This window comes from Apis dorsata, unplaced genomic scaffold (genome assembly GCF_000469605.1).
Source record: "Apis dorsata unplaced genomic scaffold, Apis dorsata 1.3 scaffold_530, whole genome shotgun sequence".
Lineage (NCBI taxonomy): Eukaryota > Metazoa > Arthropoda > Insecta > Hymenoptera > Apidae > Apis > Apis dorsata.
Genome location: NW_006263752.1, coordinates 359,768 through 378,696, shown reverse-complemented (window position 1 = coordinate 378,696; position 18,929 = coordinate 359,768). Strand labels below are relative to the sequence as shown.

At 21.4% G+C, this 18,929-nt stretch overlaps 1 protein-coding gene across 1 annotated transcript; it reads right to left on the bottom strand.

Moving 5' to 3' along the window:
* Positions 1–4,908: 4,908 nt before the first annotated feature.
* On the bottom strand, positions 4,909–17,212 carry LOC102677944. The gene is made up of 18 exons (XM_031512949.1): positions 17,011–17,212; positions 16,606–16,732; positions 15,141–15,247; positions 14,588–14,761; positions 13,979–14,136; positions 13,544–13,667; positions 10,893–10,994; positions 10,661–10,787; positions 10,073–10,179; positions 9,656–9,829; positions 8,855–9,003; positions 8,318–8,450; positions 7,065–7,169; positions 6,756–6,879; positions 6,094–6,200; positions 5,769–5,942; positions 5,372–5,502; positions 4,909–5,125 (listed from the first exon to the last, which is right to left on the bottom strand). The coding sequence occupies exons 1-18, from the start codon at positions 17,101–17,103 to the stop codon at positions 4,957–4,959; spliced, it is 2,385 nt and encodes a 794-aa protein (XP_031368809.1). The 5' UTR covers positions 17,104–17,212; the 3' UTR covers positions 4,909–4,956.
* Positions 17,213–18,929: the final 1,717 nt, after the last annotated feature.

The window sequence follows — 18,929 nt, the reverse complement described above, 5'->3', positions numbered from 1 at the left end:
AGATGATGAGAGGGGATAATCATTTCTTTCCTCGCTTTATTTTTTTTTTTTTTTATGATGGATAATGAATCTCGAACAGTTGATAGTATATAATATATAATAGAATCTCTAATTAACCCTTGACATAGAAAGTAATTAATTCAGTTGCGGACTCGTATCGCGCGCTCCTTCGAAAAAAGTTTCAACGTTAAAGCGGCGTCTGCCCTCGTGATAAATGCAATTACATCGTATTTGAATAATGGTAGTCCGACGATAAACTTATTTCTGATTGTATGCGCAGTTTTAAATATATACAGGTGAGAAATATCAGTAAAAGTATATATCAATGAGGATTTTTGATTTAAATTTGAAGATAAAATTTAATTTGAACTTGAATTTCTTTTTTTTTTTTATATATATATCATCGTTCAATTTTTGCGTAGATAAAATGATCAAGTTCTTAATAAAACATTTTAATATTTATAGCTTTATTAGAAATAATATTAATTTTAATAAAAATTTTTTGTTGAAAAGCAAGATTAAAATTACTACAATTAAAATGTTTCATTGATTTTACATCTTTTTTTTCAAAAGGAAATATATTGCATATTTATTATTAAATTCAATATTTTCCTATTATATCATAATTCATAATTTTCTAATAAATTTTTCAGAATTAAAAGTAATCAATTCTTTGGGAAAATTATTTTAATATCGTAATATTACGTGATATTGGTGTTTGATTATTCAAATATATATTACGATATTACGTGATTTTAATTCTAAGAATGCAATATAGTGCAACAACTTTACGAAAAAAATTCTATATTCAATAGAATTTTATTTTATTTATTTTATTTTTTAAATATTATTTATATGATTTTTATAAATGAGAATTAAAAGTATCTAGAATTAAAAGATCTAAGTATTTTCCTTGATTCATCTTTTTTTTATCTTTGAGGTTGAAACATGGTGAGAAATATGTTAAAAAAATCTTAATATGTTAGTAGTTAATTCATTTTTTTATTAGATAGAAATAATGATTATCTTATCAATGATTTTTATTTAATTTTTATATGAGAAAATATATAATACTTATCAAAATCAGCATATTTTCTTCATTTTCTATATATTTTCCTTTCTTTTTTTTATCATCATCTTTTCTTCTTTTATTTTATCTTCTTTTTCAGCAATTTTCAGCTTTGCTCTTCTTATTTCTTCTTCTTGTTTCCTAATTTTCTCTTTTTTCTTATTCTCTTCATCTTTATTCTTCTTTTTCTTTATTTTCTCTGCTTCTTTTTTTCTTTTCTCTTTTTCTTTTTCCTTTATCTTCTCTCTTTTCATTTTCTCTCTTTCTTTTTTCTCTTGTTCTTTTCTTTTTATGAATTCCTTTCTTTTCTTTTCTGCTTCTTTTCTTTTTTCTTCTTTCTTTACTTCTTTTTGCTTCTTTCTTTTTTCTTTTTCTTTTTGTATCATTTTCTCTTTCATTATTTTCTCTTTTTCTTCTTTCTTCATCTTTCCTTCTATCTTGTTTTTCTTCTTCTTTCAGTATTTTCTCCCTTGATCTAATTTTTCACGATCCTCTTCTTATTTTTTCTGTTTTTTTTTTTTTTGTAATAAACTACATCCACTATATACAATCACAAATCGTGTTGGAAAACGTAGTTTCCGCGCGTGTCGTGTGGCGTGCAGTTGCGATAAACTGTCGACGTATGCGCAGCTTGTGCTTTCCGACCTGTTATCGAAAAAAAGAACATTTAATCTATCATGAATTCATGATAAATTGAGGCGAATCCACGCGTTCTAAAAGGCACACCCTGAATCCAGTAAGAATCGGTTTTTGCATTGAATTTCACTCCGTTTGATAAGCTGGAAATAACACGAATTCAATTCTTTTTCTTTTTTTTATATTATTCTCTTTTTTTATATTATTTTCTTTTGTTTTAGTTTATATTTTCATTTTCGTTCATTTATCATTCCTCTTTTTCTTGTCTACCTCTCTTTCTTTCTTATCTGTTTTTTAATTTTTTTTGTTTGTTTTTCTTTTTAATTTATTTTTTTTTTATTTCATCTTTTTTTTCCTTTTCTTCACTTTTTTTCTTCTATTAAATCGTTGAGAGATGTACCATCTTACATCATAATATTGTATTTTTAATTTTTAATTTCATGATAAAAAAACATTAAAGAATGACTTTACAAATATTTGAAAATAATTTTCTTAAAATATGGACACATATTTAATAAATTTTGTAACTATATTATATAAAGATGAAAAAGAGAGATAATTATAATGATCATTCGAAATATTGTTATTTCTTATCTCTTGTTTCATACTTTATACTTGTTCTGATATAATGATGTGCTATATATGTGCATTGTTGATAATTATGACACCATATTTAGTGTAATTTAAAATAATAATAATAATTCAACGTTCGATAAAGATTTATAAATTCAAAGAATAGAGATAATAAATCAAGACACAACAAACAATCAAAATTAACATTCACTTTTATTCATTTCAATTGAAAATATTTCGGAAAATATTTATAAATAGATAAATATAAATTATTTATTTGTTTTATATAGGATAATAAAAAGAAAAAAATGTTTTATATCATTTTTAAAATAGATTTTAAAATAGATTTTAGAATCAAAATTCCTTTTAAAAATAATTTTCGTAAATTATTCATTACATTTTTTTTATTTTTACAATAATTTCATCATTATTCTGCAATTTTATTTTTATTTTTATTTTTAATCATCTATATTTAAAAAAAAATAATATAAAATTATATAAAGGAAATCCATTAGATCTAGTCTCTTCAAAAAATTTTTATTATTTAAATTTCATATTGATGACAAATTCAATTAATATCAAACTCTCATAAGCTTTTATACCAAAAAATATTTTTCAAAATTATTTTTCAATTTGTATTTATTATTCTGTAACGATAAGTGCTCATTCTTTCGAGATAAATATTATTGACTAGTGTTATACTTATTTCTTGATATCTTTGTAGATTTTAAATGGTAAAAAAATGGTATGTTATTGGGTTATCGTTTATTCGACCTAACGAATTTTTTTTTTCGTCTTTCATGACCAATCATATAACAATTTTATTTCGTATCGTAAACGGTGTAACTACGTATATATTAAATATACAAAGTAATCACTTTTTCAAATGAGGTTACGTCAAATCTTTTATAAATATCTTATTATTGGTTTCTTGGTTAATATCATAAATAGAAATATAATTTTATTGATAATTTTATTTGCTTCGATAGATTTTACATAAAAAAATTTTTTTAATTAAAATTATAATTTTGTGAATGATAGATATAAAATACTTAAATTTTTTTAGAAGATATTAGTACAAAGATTTTTAATGTGCGAACCAAGAAATATTTTTTAGGGAATTGCTGTTAATAAATTATCATTTTTAATTGATAACTTATTTATTTTAATATAAATACATTATCATATTTTTCATTATCATATTAAATTATTTCTTGTTCCATATGAAGAATATTACAAAAGAGAGACAAAATTCAAATAAAAATTGGAAAACACTGCTAGTGACTTTAAATTTTTAGTGAACTTATAGTTAAGTACCTTGTACAATTGATAGATGTCGCCAGAAGTATTAGAAGAAATGAATTTAACTATTTCTTAGTTCAAATGCTTGTTCCTTTTTTTCTTTTTTTTCTTTTTTTTTTTTTTTTTTATATGATAAGATTCAAATTAAAGTTCAAATGAATCAAAGTGATATTTCGGTAATTAAATTATAATAAATAATAATCTTTCATAAGCTAATATTGCGGTGTTAGTAAAATATTTTTTTGCATCACGAAAAGTATATCCTATATAATAATAAATATTAAATAATCTTTTCGCGATTAAATTTTTTTGTATGTACATAGCAATTTTTTTGAAAAAATATGAAGAAATGTATTTAATTATTTAAAGATTATTCGAAATTCGTGATAGGTCTCTGTATTAATCTTTAATAGAAATTTATTATAATTAAATTTATAGGAACAATTTGATATAAATCTTTATTTGATAAATAAAGAATTTTATAAAATAAATCTAACAACATATCTATACATATTTTGCATTAATCTACGCACTTTTATTTTAAATTTTTAGTATATATCACTTACATATTTTATTTTTTGATAAAAAATTTGTGGAATTATTTCAAGATTTGAACAAGTAATTATTGTATCGCGTTATATTGCTAAATGCTTATGTTCTGAAGAATATTGATAGAAAAGTCGGTTCTTTTTGTTGAATTTTTTTCTAAATATTGATTCATTTCGAATATGTTTGCGATGTACAGAGAGAATTCGATAATTCAATGTAATTACTTTGATAGATGTTTTCTTATCTATGTTTACCGAATGCGTTCTTAACTTATTAAATAGAAAAATCAAATAATTTATGAGAAATTTCACCTTCAATTATTATTAAGATAATATAAGTAAGACAAATCTCTTTATATCTTTTTTGAATAGATAAATAAATGTATATATATTCTATATTTTATGAATATCCAAAAATTAAAGAATAATTTTTCAAATCAAAATCAAAAGTTTTGTTTTCAATTTTACTTTCTAATTATTATCAATTCAAAATATTCTTAGACATAATCAAATTTTCTTATACAAACGAATTAAGTAGAATAGCTCAAGCAGTAAGACGTGCAATAATTCTCAAATCCAATACCAGTATTCCATATTATTTCAAGTTATAGAAAAGAAGATTACAATATATGATTTGAGAATCATTATATTTCTCGTTATTTAAAGAACTTTCATTCATATATGAAAGTTTATTCAGGGATATTTTTTGATAATTTTTAATTATCAATAAATAAAAAAATAATATCAAAAATATACATTATATAATATACATATATAATATATATTATGTACAAAACATATATTTTTATTTACAATATAATCGACAGTTTAATTTATTTGCAATTTAGATTCATCCAATGTGAAATCATCGTTCTTTTGTGGTAAACTATCGAATAGTAGTATTTCGTATACAGGTTTTCCATCTTCACTGATCCAAATACTTCCATTCTGGGCGCATCTCAGCACATAAACTAATCCATGTGCGATACTAAGCATTCTAATATAAAAAAATACTTTAATTGATTATATACTATAATATTTTAATAAAAAAAATAAAAGGGTTTCTAAATTTCTCCATTTTTTGAAACACTTTTAGAGAGATAGATTCTAAATATCAAGAAAATGAAAAAGTTTAAATGCAAAAATATTATTAAAAATTAAAAATTTTTGCATTAGAACATCAATAAATAGAAATCTATTCTATTTAAAATATGTGCCTAATATTTTTTTTATATTAAAATACCTTCTAAAATATTTCTGTATTACATCATCATGTGGGACGTTGTTCTCTAAATTTTTCACATCGATAATTTGAGGAAGGTCAGGGCACATGACTAATATTTTTACTCCAGTTCTTTTATAATGATATGGTTGCTGCAAAATCAAATTTATATTAAAATTATCAATATTAAAATTTCATAGAATTTGATTGCATCAAATCTTTGCAACAAATAAATATAATTATGAATTAATTGAATCAGTAAAGTATTGATATAAACATAAAATTGAATCAGGAATAATTTAGCAGGTGTCTGAGAGAAAATACATAATTATGCTTGTAAAATATTATTTAAAGTCTTGGAAAATTGAGAATAAAATTTTAGAAATTTGAGAAAGATGTTTCTCTATGAAAAACTTACCGCAAAAGAACGACTGAAGCTAACCACAGCATGTTTCGTGGCTGAATATACTGGTAGTTGAGGTGTAGCATAGAGACCAGTCAAAGATGATATGTTTACTATAGCTCCTCCTTTACCTCCGAGATCTTTTTGCATTTGTTGGATTCCTAGAAGCGTTGCACGTATCACTGAAGTCTAAGCAAAATATTTTTAATTAATGAATTGTAATCATAAAAATATTTTTACAAGCATGTTCTACATTCTAAGAAAAATGAACATGTGCTTTATAATATTTTGGATTACATCGTAAAAAATGTTGTATTCAAAAAATAACATTTTTGCTTACCACATTTACGTCAATAGTTTTCATGAAATCAGTTTCGTTCATTATATCAGCATTATTTACTAGAATTTCTAATCCACCAAGTGCTTTCACAGCTTTTTTAAACGTATCTATTAATAAAAAATTAGAAAAATTAGTATTTCAAATATATATATAATATTAATGTTTGTATTATGTACAGAGACATAGTAATATAATTATTTTATGAATAATAATATTTTACTTATTATTCATAAAAGTTTTCGTACATCTTATAAAAAGATTATTTTTACAAAAATAGATCATTATTGTACAATAAATATAATTAGTTATTAAAATATAAAATATTAACTTTACAGTTAAATTTTGTAGGACTTTATTTTAATAAAGATAATCTTTAAATATGGCTTGCATAAAAATTCTTGGATTGGATTATTGTTAAATTTATAAATGGTGTCCTTTGATTAAGATATTAATTTTAAAAATAAGTGGCACCAATGTTAAATTTTGACATGGAATTTTTTTATTAATATTACAACTATAAATTTTATTGTTTCTATAATTCTTATTTTTATTGTTCTTTGAATAGATATTTATTTATCATTTTTATTTCTTATCATGGTAGGTCTTGAGTTTTTTAATTTATCTAATTTTAGATTTATAAAATTATATTTTATAAAAGATACCATCAAATTCAGAATTGTTTGCAATATTACAATGGTAGAATATAGTACGGTTGCGTCCGAATTCCTTATTTAATATATCCACTGTTTCCTTGCCTGATTCTTCGGTATCTATCATCGCTATTATCTAAAATCATTTTTCATAAATTAGCATATTCCTGTATTAAATTATTTAAATGTTTCATAAACATTTTTATTTATGTGTTTTACATCCTCGTATGAAACATTTTATTTTAAATTCTAAATGTATTATTTTATCCAAATTGATCTATGAATTTAAAAATATATTTTCTCATTTTATCAATTACTTACAGATGCTCCATTTCTCAGCAATTCTCTGCTAATAGTCAAACCTAACCCACTTGCCATTCCTGTTATGATAACTCTTTTATCTTTGATCTGCATTTTTTTTTTATATTACTTCTTTCCTTTCCTTAAAAAAAATAGAAATCTTAATGATAAATAAACATAATAAATCTTTCGATACGTTTAATTTTTGTACACACTTCTTCTATTTGTTATATACTTTCCCTTTTCTTTTAAAAGATACAACTTACAACTTACACTTTATTAATTATACACTTCAAATAATATAAATAACTTTTTTACGACCTAAAAATATGTTTTATCTTTCCAATAGAAATGAATTGATCGATTTAATATCTGATATGTTAAATTTTGAACTTTCATGGAACAATTTCGTATAATTTTCACTATTTTGATTCATTTACAAAAATAGAAATTAGAATTGTGGAAGGATAAAATTGTTAAAGAGAAACGAGAGTCAAAGAGCGAAACTGTCAGAATTTTAACAGTTGTTGGTCGCGATACATTATTGGAAGGTTTCTATCAAAGATGATAAGGAAGAAACTTGTTGCTTTCATGTCATGATCTTCGACCTCTTTGCGTCATGATGATTGGCGAGAATATGTTTTCCATTATCTGTGCAATTTTCATTGCAACATATTTTGATCTGTTATTAAAAAATTTGAATTAATGTTGTGTGAATTAACTTCTCTCTCCTTTTTTAGATAAATTAAATTAGTGTAATTATAATTTGATAGTAATTATCTCTTATTTTTGCTTTATATTAGTTTAATATTTAATATTAAATCTTCTTTGTTATTCTTATTTTAACAATTTTTTTATAATTTTATATAAGTTAAAATTTAATATTTATTTTAAATTATTCTTGTTTTGTATCTTCGAGCTCGATTATACATAAAATATAATTGAATGCGCGTTGAAAGATTAAAAATTATCAAGCAATTTTGGCGAGAGTTTTGTAAAAATAAAAGATTTAATGAAAATATAATAGAATTGATGTCTTGCAACAAAATTTTTGGATCTTGGACATTAAATGATCCTTTTTAATATTAAATTATATCGAAAAGAATTTTTTATTATTTCTTTATTACATCATTAACATAAATTATAACAACAAAATTATTTTAATAAAAAAAACAGTAATACAAAGTGATTAACAATTAATAATTATATTTTTTTTATTCTACATAAAATAATTTTTTTTTTATTATAACTATGGTTTTATAAAGAGACTTTTATAATTGAAGTTCTACTTTTTTCAATGGAGGAAATTCAACAGCATAGGGTTGTTTACCTTCTTTACAAACCCATACAGCTTCATTTTTGCCTTTCTCGATAAGCTTTACCATGGCATCTCCAACATGTTCCGGCCTAAAAAATAACATATAATGAATATAAAAAATATTAATATTATTTATATTATATTATATTTGTTCTAAAATAGTTTTATCAATCAATATTTATTTTCGTTATATTATATCTTTATCATTGTATCATATTTTATCTTATCATATCTTATATTTTTTTTTCTATAAAATTTTTTAGATTATTTTAATCTGTAAGAAAGTTTTAATAAATTTTTTAAAACCTCGTCCATTCTTCTAATATAAATTATTTAAAAAAATTCTCAGGAAAAAATATAACAAGTAATTAAATAAGTATTATTAGAAGAAGTATATTATTATAACTAAAATACTAATATAATTCCATGTAATCTTTTTTTTTTTACACAAAAACTTTCAAATTGTTTATATAATATTTAAAATTTCACTTACGTTTGCGGAATCTCTTTTCCTAAGCAATTATAAAAATCATTTTGCGTAACAAAATCAAAAGCTTTAGAAATAGGATTTTCAAGTAAAGTCGTAGTTGTGACACCAGGGCACATTATGAGAATGCGAATTCCACTATTATTGTAGTATCTCTGAAATAATTAGAATAAATGTATGAATTAATAGGAAAACATTAAATTAAAATAAAATAAATAATATTCTTTGATTTCTTATATTTTCGAGAGAAATCTTATATAATTGTATATCTTATGTAATATTATCTTTATATAATTAACTTTTGGAATATCTGATCGATTATCAATATAATTCAATAATCTAATGATTATATTTATTGTTTTTAATTTTATATCATTACAGAAAAATATTGGATTAATTGAATTCTTTCCTTTTCTTATTATAATCTCTACATTTAAAAAATAAGAATATAAAATATAATAAAAATAGATGGTTAATCTAATATTTCTCTTCGAAAATCCTTGCAAAATTAAAAAATCGAAAATTTTTGGAAATATTTGTAAAATATTAAATATAACATCTAATTAATAAAATTTAGATCAATAGATAGATATTAATCAATTAAAGAAGAAAACTTCAAATCAAGTTAATTGATTAGACAATTAGTTAAACAAATATTAGAAAATTGAATGTTTTCATAAACAGATATTATTTCATTTAATATCTAAATCATGGACAAATTGTAATCAATTAAATTAAAAATTTTCTTATCTTATCTTTCGATTATTAATATTTCTAAAATAATTAAGATTATTTAAATATACCTACCGCCAAGCAACGACTGAATGCCAATACACAGTGTTTGCTAGCACAGTAAACGGGATTACTGTATATAATATCTAGAGCCACGATCGACGCAATATTTACTATAGTGCCACCTTTACCACCTTTGAGCTTGCTCATATGATCAAAAGCGAGCAATGATCCTTGGATTACACCACCCTAAAATTAAAAAAAAAAAAAAAATTAGGAAATAATTTCGTTAGGAGATTATATTGATATTCATCAACATTATATAAATATCAAATCTATAAAAATGATAGGTCAACTAGGCTCATTTCTTTTAAAAAGCAAATATGTATATTTAAATCAAACTTCTGTATTACGTGAAAATTTATAAAAGAAATTAAAATAATGTTTCTTGAATCTCTGTTTCTTTCTAAAAAATACAGATATTTTACTTACGACATTTATACACATAGTTTGCTCCCATTTTTTGTCGTTGTATATACCAGCATTGTTAATGACAATATCTAAGCCATTCAAATCGCTCACAACTTTTTTGAACACCGCTACAAGAATATAATTTTTAATGAATTAAATATTCAATAAAATATATTTTTTCATCGATGATCATTTCTAATCATTTTGTATTACTTTCATTTATATTAAGAACTTTTGAGAATATGAAACACCAGTTGAATATATTAATACTTTATATAATTATATAAAGTATTAGTAATTATATAAAGTAATTATATATTAATACTTAAAATCATAATACTATATTATTCGTAATACTATATAATTATTTTATATATTAGATCTATTAAATGAATTTCACTTTATTACTTTCATCTTCATTGCAAAGTTAAATCGTTTATAATTCGATAATAAAACAAACTTTAATGCATATTTTTGCATATAAACTTTTTTATTTACTTCAAAAATGAAAAATTTAAAGTAAATATATAGTATAATTTCTTTCTTGAAAAAAGAAAAAATTGAAATAATATATTTTATGAAATTAGAATTAATTAAAACATAAAATACCTTCGAATTCATTAATCTTGGTCACGTCACAAACATAGAATATCGCCTTGCCCTTTCCAAATTCTTTTTCCAAATTATTTGCCGATTGTTGACCAGGAGAAGAACTCAAATCGAGAAGAGCAACGCACTAAAAATTACACCAATAAATGGTTTTAACATTTAATAATTAATGAAACATAATTTATTTGTAAAAAGTATATTTTCTGATATAATTTTTTTGAAAATAATTAACCTTTGCTCCATTTTCTAACAATCTTTTAGCATAGACGAAACCAAGTCCAACGGTTCCACCGGTGATTAAAGCTGTTTTGTTCTTGATATTGTCTGTCATGATCTATAAAAAAATTTTTGTTCATATAGTAAAATTTTATATCTGAATAAATTTTAATTTTTATATCATTTCATTAATTAAAATTCGTTAATCAAATTTCGTTAATCACATTTTCTTCTATTAAAATTATTATTATTATTGTGTGTTATCAAACGTATAAAAAAAAAACGTTTTATCGTATAAAATCTAATCAAAATCTTTAGAAATTAACATTTTAATTTTTGAATTAGAAAAAAAAATAATGATTTAAAATTCAAAAAAAAATAATAATAATTATTTTATCTACTCACCAAGTTTGAATTTAAAACTTATGGAGTTTTTTATGAATTTATTTCAAACAATTAATAGATGTGAACAGTGTCGTTTCTGACTAAGGAATGAACCGTCGCTATATGCGTACATTAAATTAAATATATATTTATGGCAGACATCTATATCTGTACATATACATGAGTACGTATCATTGACACGTGATACAAAATAAGATTTTTTTTTAAATAGTTTTAGCGATGGAAAAAATTTATATCTATAACATATCTATAAATATACATATATAATTTGCTAAAATCAAATATATTAAATAATTGATAAATAGTAAAATAAATTATTAAAAATATAGTTTTCATATTATTTTATAATTTTTTTTCTTCATCTTTTTAATGCTATGTTGCATTTTATGTTTAATACATTGTTTAATACATTTCATTTATTAATACTTTTGTAATTATTTTTTTTGCAATCATTAGATGTAAAAAAAAATTATAAAAAAAATCAAATATTATCAAATATGAATTAAATATAAAAAAATTATATATTAAATATAAATTATATTTTATTTATTTTATTTATTTTGCTAAGTAGGTTATATCATGATTATAAATACATTTTGTAATTTTTTGAAAATTCAGCTTGAGTTTAATAATATATTAGATCGATTATCAATATTTTTTCAGTATTTTTAAAAATATTAAATTAAAAATATTAAATTAATAAAGAATTGAAAGATTGAAAGAAAAATTAATATTTCAATCCTTTTGAGACTAATAGAATAATAGATTTTCAAAGATTATATATTGTTATATATAATAATTATAATATAATCTTAGTAAAATTATAATATATATATAAAACTATAATATTACTATATTCTAATATTACATTTACATATAACTATATCACATGTAAATGTTATTTATCATATTTATAATTTTCGTTATATAATGAATACCATTATTTTTAAAATTACTAAATTATTTATGCAAAGAAACTAATTATATTTATCTTTATTTATGTAAATAAAATTTTACATGTGCATATATTCCAATAGAATGATTCAATTATCGATAAATATATATATTTATCGATAATTGATTAAATATATATTAATAATAGTATGTTAAATATAAATCACATTACATATTATTATTATATAAATTATATTTTTTAATTAAATATATTAATTAATTGAATTAATTAAATATAATTTTATTTTTTATACTTAGTTCAATATAATTGTAATGATGTTCAATATAATTGCAAGGATGAAGAAATTTTACAAAACGATGAAGAAAAGTTCAGAATAATAAAATGTTAAGAGAAAGATGACAAAAATGAATTCAATAAGAAATAACAAAAATAATGAGTAAAATATTTATTTTTTCAAATTTTAATAAAGGAATAAAATATAAAATATAAAATATACTGATAACATCTTATAATATAAATGTTTTTGATATGATTATCACTAAAAATAAATTAATTTTTATTGATAAATGTTATCAATTTAATAATTAATATAATGTATTGTAAATTATTATAATACAATACACATATTAAATAGTGATTGTTATTTAATATTTTTTGATATTTAATATTACATTTAATATTTAATATGTAATTGTTATTGTTATTGTTAATAATTATTGTATTGTATTATATATTAATGTATTTATATGTTTAATTTTATATATTAGAAAAATTTTCAAAACATAATTATATATATTTTATATATTTGTATATTTTTCATATTCATTTTCATTTTCATTGTATATCATGTGATTTTTATATTATTTTTGCAACATCAGCAGTATAATTATCTTATCATAAATTAAAAATTCAATTGAAATTTCGAAAACAATTTGTTATTTTGAAGCATTCGATTGACGTTCTGAAAATATTTTTTTAAATTCGATAAAATAAAGCAATTCAATCGATTTATTTTATTTTATTATGATAGAATAAATTTTCAGTGATATACTAGAAATAAAATATACTATAGAATATAAAATATTTTCAATCGTAAAAATCTCAATACTCTTTTGAGAAGATTCTGCATTAATTATCAATTCAGGTATAATTTTCATTAAAAAAGAATAGTTTATTATGAATTTTTAATAAATATTAAATAACCATTTAATATTAATTCGAATCTTTCATAAATAATAAATTAATAAATGTATAATATGTAAGTTATAAATTTATATCAATTAAATTAATAACAAATTGATAATTGTTTAGACCAAATTTATCTCTGGTTTCATTTATGTAGAGACTTTTAAAGTGGTATAATTAGGAAATTCGACTGCATAAGGAGGTTGATTATTTTCGATAACGAATATTGCGCCATTCGCCCCCTGCTCGATTAATTGGATAATGGCACTTGCTACGTGTTCCGGCCTGTTAACAAATATTATTATATTTAAATAAAATTGATAATTTATTAACATTTATGAATTATTAATTGATATATATTATTAGAAATTTATTGCGAACATTAATTCAATATGCAATTTTTAATATTAATATCTTTGAAGTATAATATTCTTTATTTTTTTTTTTTACATTTCAATTATTTTAAAAATATGATTATATATATAATATAATTATCATATTTTAAATGAAATTGTAATTAATAATTAACATAAATACATTTTAATATTTTTTTTTTTAAATTTCGTTTTTTAATTCTAATGGAAAAATTTATTTACGGTTGTTTTTGCATAGTGACCATCGCCATAGCCGCTGTTTCTTCGTCGAGAAGATCCATAGCATGTTCTTTGGTGGACATGAATCTGGCAGCCATAGCTGTGGTTGTCAATCCAGGACATATCGTCAACATGCGGATGCCAGTTTTTTCATAATAATGCTTTGGTTTTTTTTTAAAAAAAAGAACTATTTTAATATTTCAAGGTAAAAATTTTAAATTTATATAAAGTACTTTAAAAATAGATAGCTAAAATTTAATGTCATGTTTTTTTTTCTCTGAAAAATATTTATATCTTAAAAAAATATTTATTTTTTTTTATTTTTTTCAAGATTAAATTTTAATTATTTAATTCTGAAAATATTTTTCCATTCTATTAAGAAAATATCTAAAATTTTAGTGTCTATAGAAATTTGTATTTTTTAAATATTTTTTTCTTAATTTTTATATAATTATATTTGTAAGATAAATTGGATATATCAAATTCTTATTGTCTTAATTTAAAACTCAAAACTTTAATTTTTCTCAAGAATTGTTTTCATACAAAATTCATATATACGCGAATTTTCAAAAATTCATTTTGATATGATAGAATTTTCATTCCATTTTTTACCTTCAATGATTGAGTGAATCCAACAATGGCGTACTGTGTTCCGCCATAAATAGGCGCTATAGGGATACCTTCGAGACCAGCTACAGAAGACATGTTCACGATAATACCACCATTGCCACCCTTATATTTTCCCATTGTGTGCAAGCCTAAGATAGTTCCATAAACGATACCTTTCTACCAATAGAAAACAATTGGTAAATTTTTCACATTTTTTGAATAAATAATATAATAATTTTGAATAATGTAAAGTATAATAATGATAGGTTTACTATTCTAAAATATTAATGTGTAATGAGTCATATTATTACAAATTCATAAATTAACAGTTTTTTGATTTTTCTCGAAAAAATAAAGAATTCGAAATTTTTTTAAGATTTACAATAATTTTTGATTGATGTATAAAAATTTATAATGATTTATAAAAACATGCAATTCTTTAATATTATTTATTTTCATTTTTGTTTTAACTATTTCGATACTATAGGTATCTTATATTTATATTTTATTATAATATTATTATAATATTATGATAAAGAAATATGGGATTACTTACGTAGTTAATATCGACCATAATTTCCCAATCTGCATCATCCATAATACCCGCGATATTTACAAGAATGTTTAAAGTTTCATACGTGTCAATAACTTTCTTGAACGATTCTGTACACAATATTTTTATCATATGTGTCATTATAGTTGATATTTAATTAAATAATATTAAATTAATTAATTAATAAATTTGAAATAATAAAATAAAGATAGTTATTAAAGCGTTTAAGAGATAAATACAAGTTGATATTTGATTAATAGAATTTTCAAACATTAGATATAGTATTTAAAAAAATATTAATTATGTAATGTTATTATTATATTTTGAGAAAACATAAAATAAACATTTTGTTATGTAACAAACAAATATTCCATATATAATACACAATATACAATATGCAATATGCAATATGCAATAAAATATTGTAATTTCTTATTAAATATTTTGTATTTATAATACATAATATATATAAGCAAGTTTTGATATTCAAATTTTATTCCATATTTCTAGAAATTCATATTTTATTATATATGTATATATAAATTAGAATTTTGATTAATTTTATTTCTCTATATTTATCAAAAACTTTTTATTTTTTTTTAATGATATATATATGATATATGATATATATGATATATATATATTTTTTTTATTATATAGCATATAGCAATATGTATTTTAACATAAACATTATATTAAACAAAAAAGATAAGAAAATTTGTTGATCAATCTATATATGTAAAATATAATATATAAAATATATAAAGTAAAAATTAAACAAGAATGATATTTATAATATATGAACATGAGATAATAGTGATATGAAATAATATGACAAATTAAATAATACTATCATTTGAGTAAGATGAACAAGAAAAACAAATTAGAAGAATATTAACTTATAAATAATTTATCATAATTTATAAATAATTTATTTAATCAAACTAAATTATTTTATGCTGCTGTAACATGATGCAAACAAATAGATCGTTGTATAAATAAAAAATAATAATATATACTAAAAGAAAAAAAGAAAAAAAAGAAAATTGATCCAAAATAGGAATGAAATAAAGTATCATTAATAAAAAATAATTTTTAATGGCTTAAACTGTTTAAAACATTATGTTATAGATCCAAGAAGATATCAAAATTTAATTTTTATAAAAAATTGTTATTTTAATTATAATTTAGCTATTTTAGTTTAGCTTACATTAATAGAAATTAAAATATTTGTAAAAAAAATCTAGTATATTCAGAATATTAAAACAATAGAAAAATAAAAAAGATTTATTACAATAATTTAAGTCAAAACTTTCAGCCAATATCATCTATTTGCATTTATCTTAAGTAAGTAAATCTTTTTTTCTTCTCTCTTAATTGATACAAAAAGATCAATAGATCAAGAAAACATCATACATAACGCGATCTTTTCATATTTTCATTTATTTATTTAATAATCTTCAATTACCTTGAAATTGCTCGTTCTTTGATACATCACAAGCAATAAAAATGGCTCTGTCCTTTCCAAATTCATTGTTTAAATCTGCAGCTGCGCTCTCACCACCAGAATCGCTTAAATCCAACAGAGCCACCGCCTGAATCACATAAATGAAACTGAAGATAGAGATAATAATTGGATCGCAAAGGATACATCGAGAAAAATATTTATTCAACTATACAATATTTTTCTATCACAACAAATAATCACAAATGCTTATATTTCATCCAACTTTGAGATGAATATAAAATATTTTTTCTTATTACAAAGAATTATCACATGAAATTCGTAATGTTAGATTTGAAATGAATATTAATATACAAATCCAACACAAAATCAAAATTTAATATTCAAATTAATATTCCAAATTTGTACCTTCGCCCCATTTCGAAGTAGCTTACGAGCGGTGCAGAAGCCGATTCCGTTCGCTCCACCGGTTACGATCGCGATCTTACCCTCGATGCTCATTATCGATCGCAGAAAAAGAAATGGATGGCAGTCCTGTTTTTATTTCTTCCAGCTGGATAACAACGGTGGTTTTCGTGGCGTGCACGCGCGAAGCCTCGCCTCGCGAATATATCCCACGACCGAGGGCCTCCACGGCGACACGGAGGCGAAGGTGAAACACGAGAAATCGGGAATCAATCGTACGAGATTGAATGTCTCCCGCGGATAATCCGATGGGATAACGTGACCACCGTAAACAGGATCGAATTTACGCCGATCGATGGAAAGTTGGGCGCAAGGTGGCACGGTATCGTGGTATTGATGTTTATATGGATTTATTGAGTTACCGTGCAACGTTTCAGATCTCTGCTGTCCACATGGCGATAGACAATAATTTTGTATGGTTGGAACAAAGATGGAAGAACGGAGGAGGATGGAGGTGAGAGGAATGGAATTGCGAAGGAAACGAGTTGATCGTTGATTTAATTAACGCGTTAGTTGTGTCGGGTATATTGTAGAAATGATAATTTTTTGTATTGTGACTCGAAATATTATACTCGTCGTCTTTTCGTTTTTTTTACGATTTAGATGAACATTTTTAAAATAGGAAATATTTTAAATGGATTAACAATTTATATATAATAAAGTTTTAAATATCATGGAAGAGATATTGAATAATATTCGAATAGAAATTAATTAGAAATATTATTTCAAATATTATGGAAATTTATGGATTATTTATAGATTTGAAAGCTTTATGAAGAAATTGAAATTTCTTTATTTTGAAGATATAATACATAATTAATAAGTAATAAGTAATCAAATTGATTGATTGATTTTTTTTTCTTTCAGTATCAATCTAAAATTATATAAGAATGTTCGTGTTTGAATATCTATACAGATTGCAAAAATTAAATGTAAAATTAAAAAAAAAATATAAAATATTTATAAAAATATAAAATATTATATAAAAAAATATAAAATATAAAATATATAAAATTTTAGTTATAAAATGTTTAGTTTATGAAAATAATTATAAAGATTTCATAAAACTAGTTTATGCTTTATAATAATAGCAATGCTTTAATATAATAGCAATTAATATTGCTATTTATAACATAAATATCTAATAAGTCACTTTATTATATATATTTAATTACACTTAAGAATAGTCATGCTTACTATGTATCTATTAAACAATTTTGTTATTTTTACAATAATTGATATTTTAATATATACATGTTATCTCGATTATTTGTTTACTATTTATGAAAATGTATAACTAATCGGTAGAAATTACAAAAAATTAATCTTTTATTTGAAAGACTGGAAATAAATCCGAAATGGGATAGAAATAAAAAAATGATAGAATGTTTAGAAATAAAAAAATGATAGAATGTTTAGAAATAAAAAAAAAAATATTACTTGAAATTATTTCATTATATTTAAAAAACAGTCATCTTTAATATACAAAAAAATTTTATAAAATTTATGTAAAAATTATGCTGAAATTAATTTGAAATTTTTAAATCGATATGATCAATCAAATTTGATTCAAATTTGAAAGTTTAAAAGATAATTGATCTATTTTTGATATATTTAATCTGTGATAAAGATTGAAAAACTAGCGCCATCTTTAAAATACCTTAAATAAAACCAATAGTAAAAGAAAAATACGAACTGATTGTTAGCGCCATCTCTTAAGTATTTTTAAAAACATATTGGCATTAAAAATGATTATTTATTCTTTCTTTTATCCTTTTCTAATTATTTGCTTTCCTTATTTTTGTTTCTTTAAGTATTCCAGAGATGGCGCTAGTTGTACGATTTTTACTTATTTTTCTTAT